Here is a 1,061-nt window from a genome sequence, read left to right as displayed (position 1 = left end):
AGAGGGCGAAACGTTGAACCTGTGATTAAATTTTTGGAAATACTACCAGGTCTTAACCGTTTTAATATCTCTGCTTTATACGATTCAATGATGATGATGATGATGATGATGATGATGATGATGATGATGATGATGATGATGATGATGATGATGATGATGATGATGATGATGATGATACAATTCAATGATTATGATGATACAATTTAATGATGATGATGATGATAATGTTTTCTTTTCTTTTTGTTTTGTTTCAGCTGTCAGCTCAAAACTCTGCTGAACCAGTGGCGGGTGGTCAGATCTCGGTACCGTGATGCAGCCCAGTCCTGCCAGTTTGGTGGAAGATCTGACAGATACCTGATAAATTTAGATATCAAACATGTATTGAGATACCGTAAAACTTACATACAAATGTACTTCCTGGTGATGATACTATGTTAAAAGAAAATTATCATAACATGCCTCCCTAAACGGAAAGCATCCTTATGTATTATTCAGAAAAGTAGGAGCGCCTTAACCCTATCCATACGCCCTGTGGTCATTGTATACCCCCGGGGTTGTATTCTTCACATTTTAGAATACTTCTAGTGCGAAGATCTCTTTGAAACTTTCAGTATTTCTCAAAAAATCATTTTGACTGCCAATCAAAGTGTATGGATCAGATTAATGAGTAAATGTCCTATTTCAAAAGTGGTGGCGCAGAGTGCCCCACACCATATGGATACAATAGTAAAACACGACGTACGGATAGGGTTAAGTAAAGCGTTTTTTTCACAAGCTGACTGATCGACCACATGTATCAGAACTGGCAAAGGCCAGTGGTGTATCTTCAGAGAATGACCGCTAGGATATTCTTTGAAAACTAGCCACTGTCTGGACATGAACACCTCATATTTTCAAAGACTTTTCTGTCTCTTGAGAGAGGTGTGCACATTTTAAAATGAAAATATGTGTTCTCTTTTTTCTGTACCTGAAGTATTATGTGTGGATGTGTGTGTGTGTGTTTGTTTGTATGTGTGTGTGTGTGTGTGTGTGTATGTGTGTGTTAATGTGTGTGTGTGTGT

The 1,061-nt window shown here is 37.8% G+C and overlaps 1 protein-coding gene across 1 annotated transcript in view; it reads left to right on the top strand.

The window, feature by feature from the left end:
• Positions 1 to 445, top strand: part of LOC101859110 (cystathionine gamma-lyase) — a gene marked incomplete in the record, with an annotated part of 21,796 nt that extends 21,351 nt beyond the window's left edge. Inside the window, 1 exon segment of the mRNA XM_013084484.2 lies at positions 255 to 445. Within this exon segment, the coding sequence (XP_012939938.1) occupies positions 255 to 311 (57 nt within the window).
• Positions 446 to 1,061: the final 616 nt, after the last annotated feature.

Source organism: Aplysia californica, unplaced genomic scaffold, assembly GCF_000002075.1.
Source record: "Aplysia californica isolate F4 #8 unplaced genomic scaffold, AplCal3.0 scaffold00297, whole genome shotgun sequence".
Classification (NCBI taxonomy): Eukaryota; Metazoa; Mollusca; class Gastropoda; order Aplysiida; family Aplysiidae; genus Aplysia; species Aplysia californica.
Note: the sequence above shows the minus strand (reverse complement) of the source record. Positions and strands in the feature narration are given on the sequence as shown.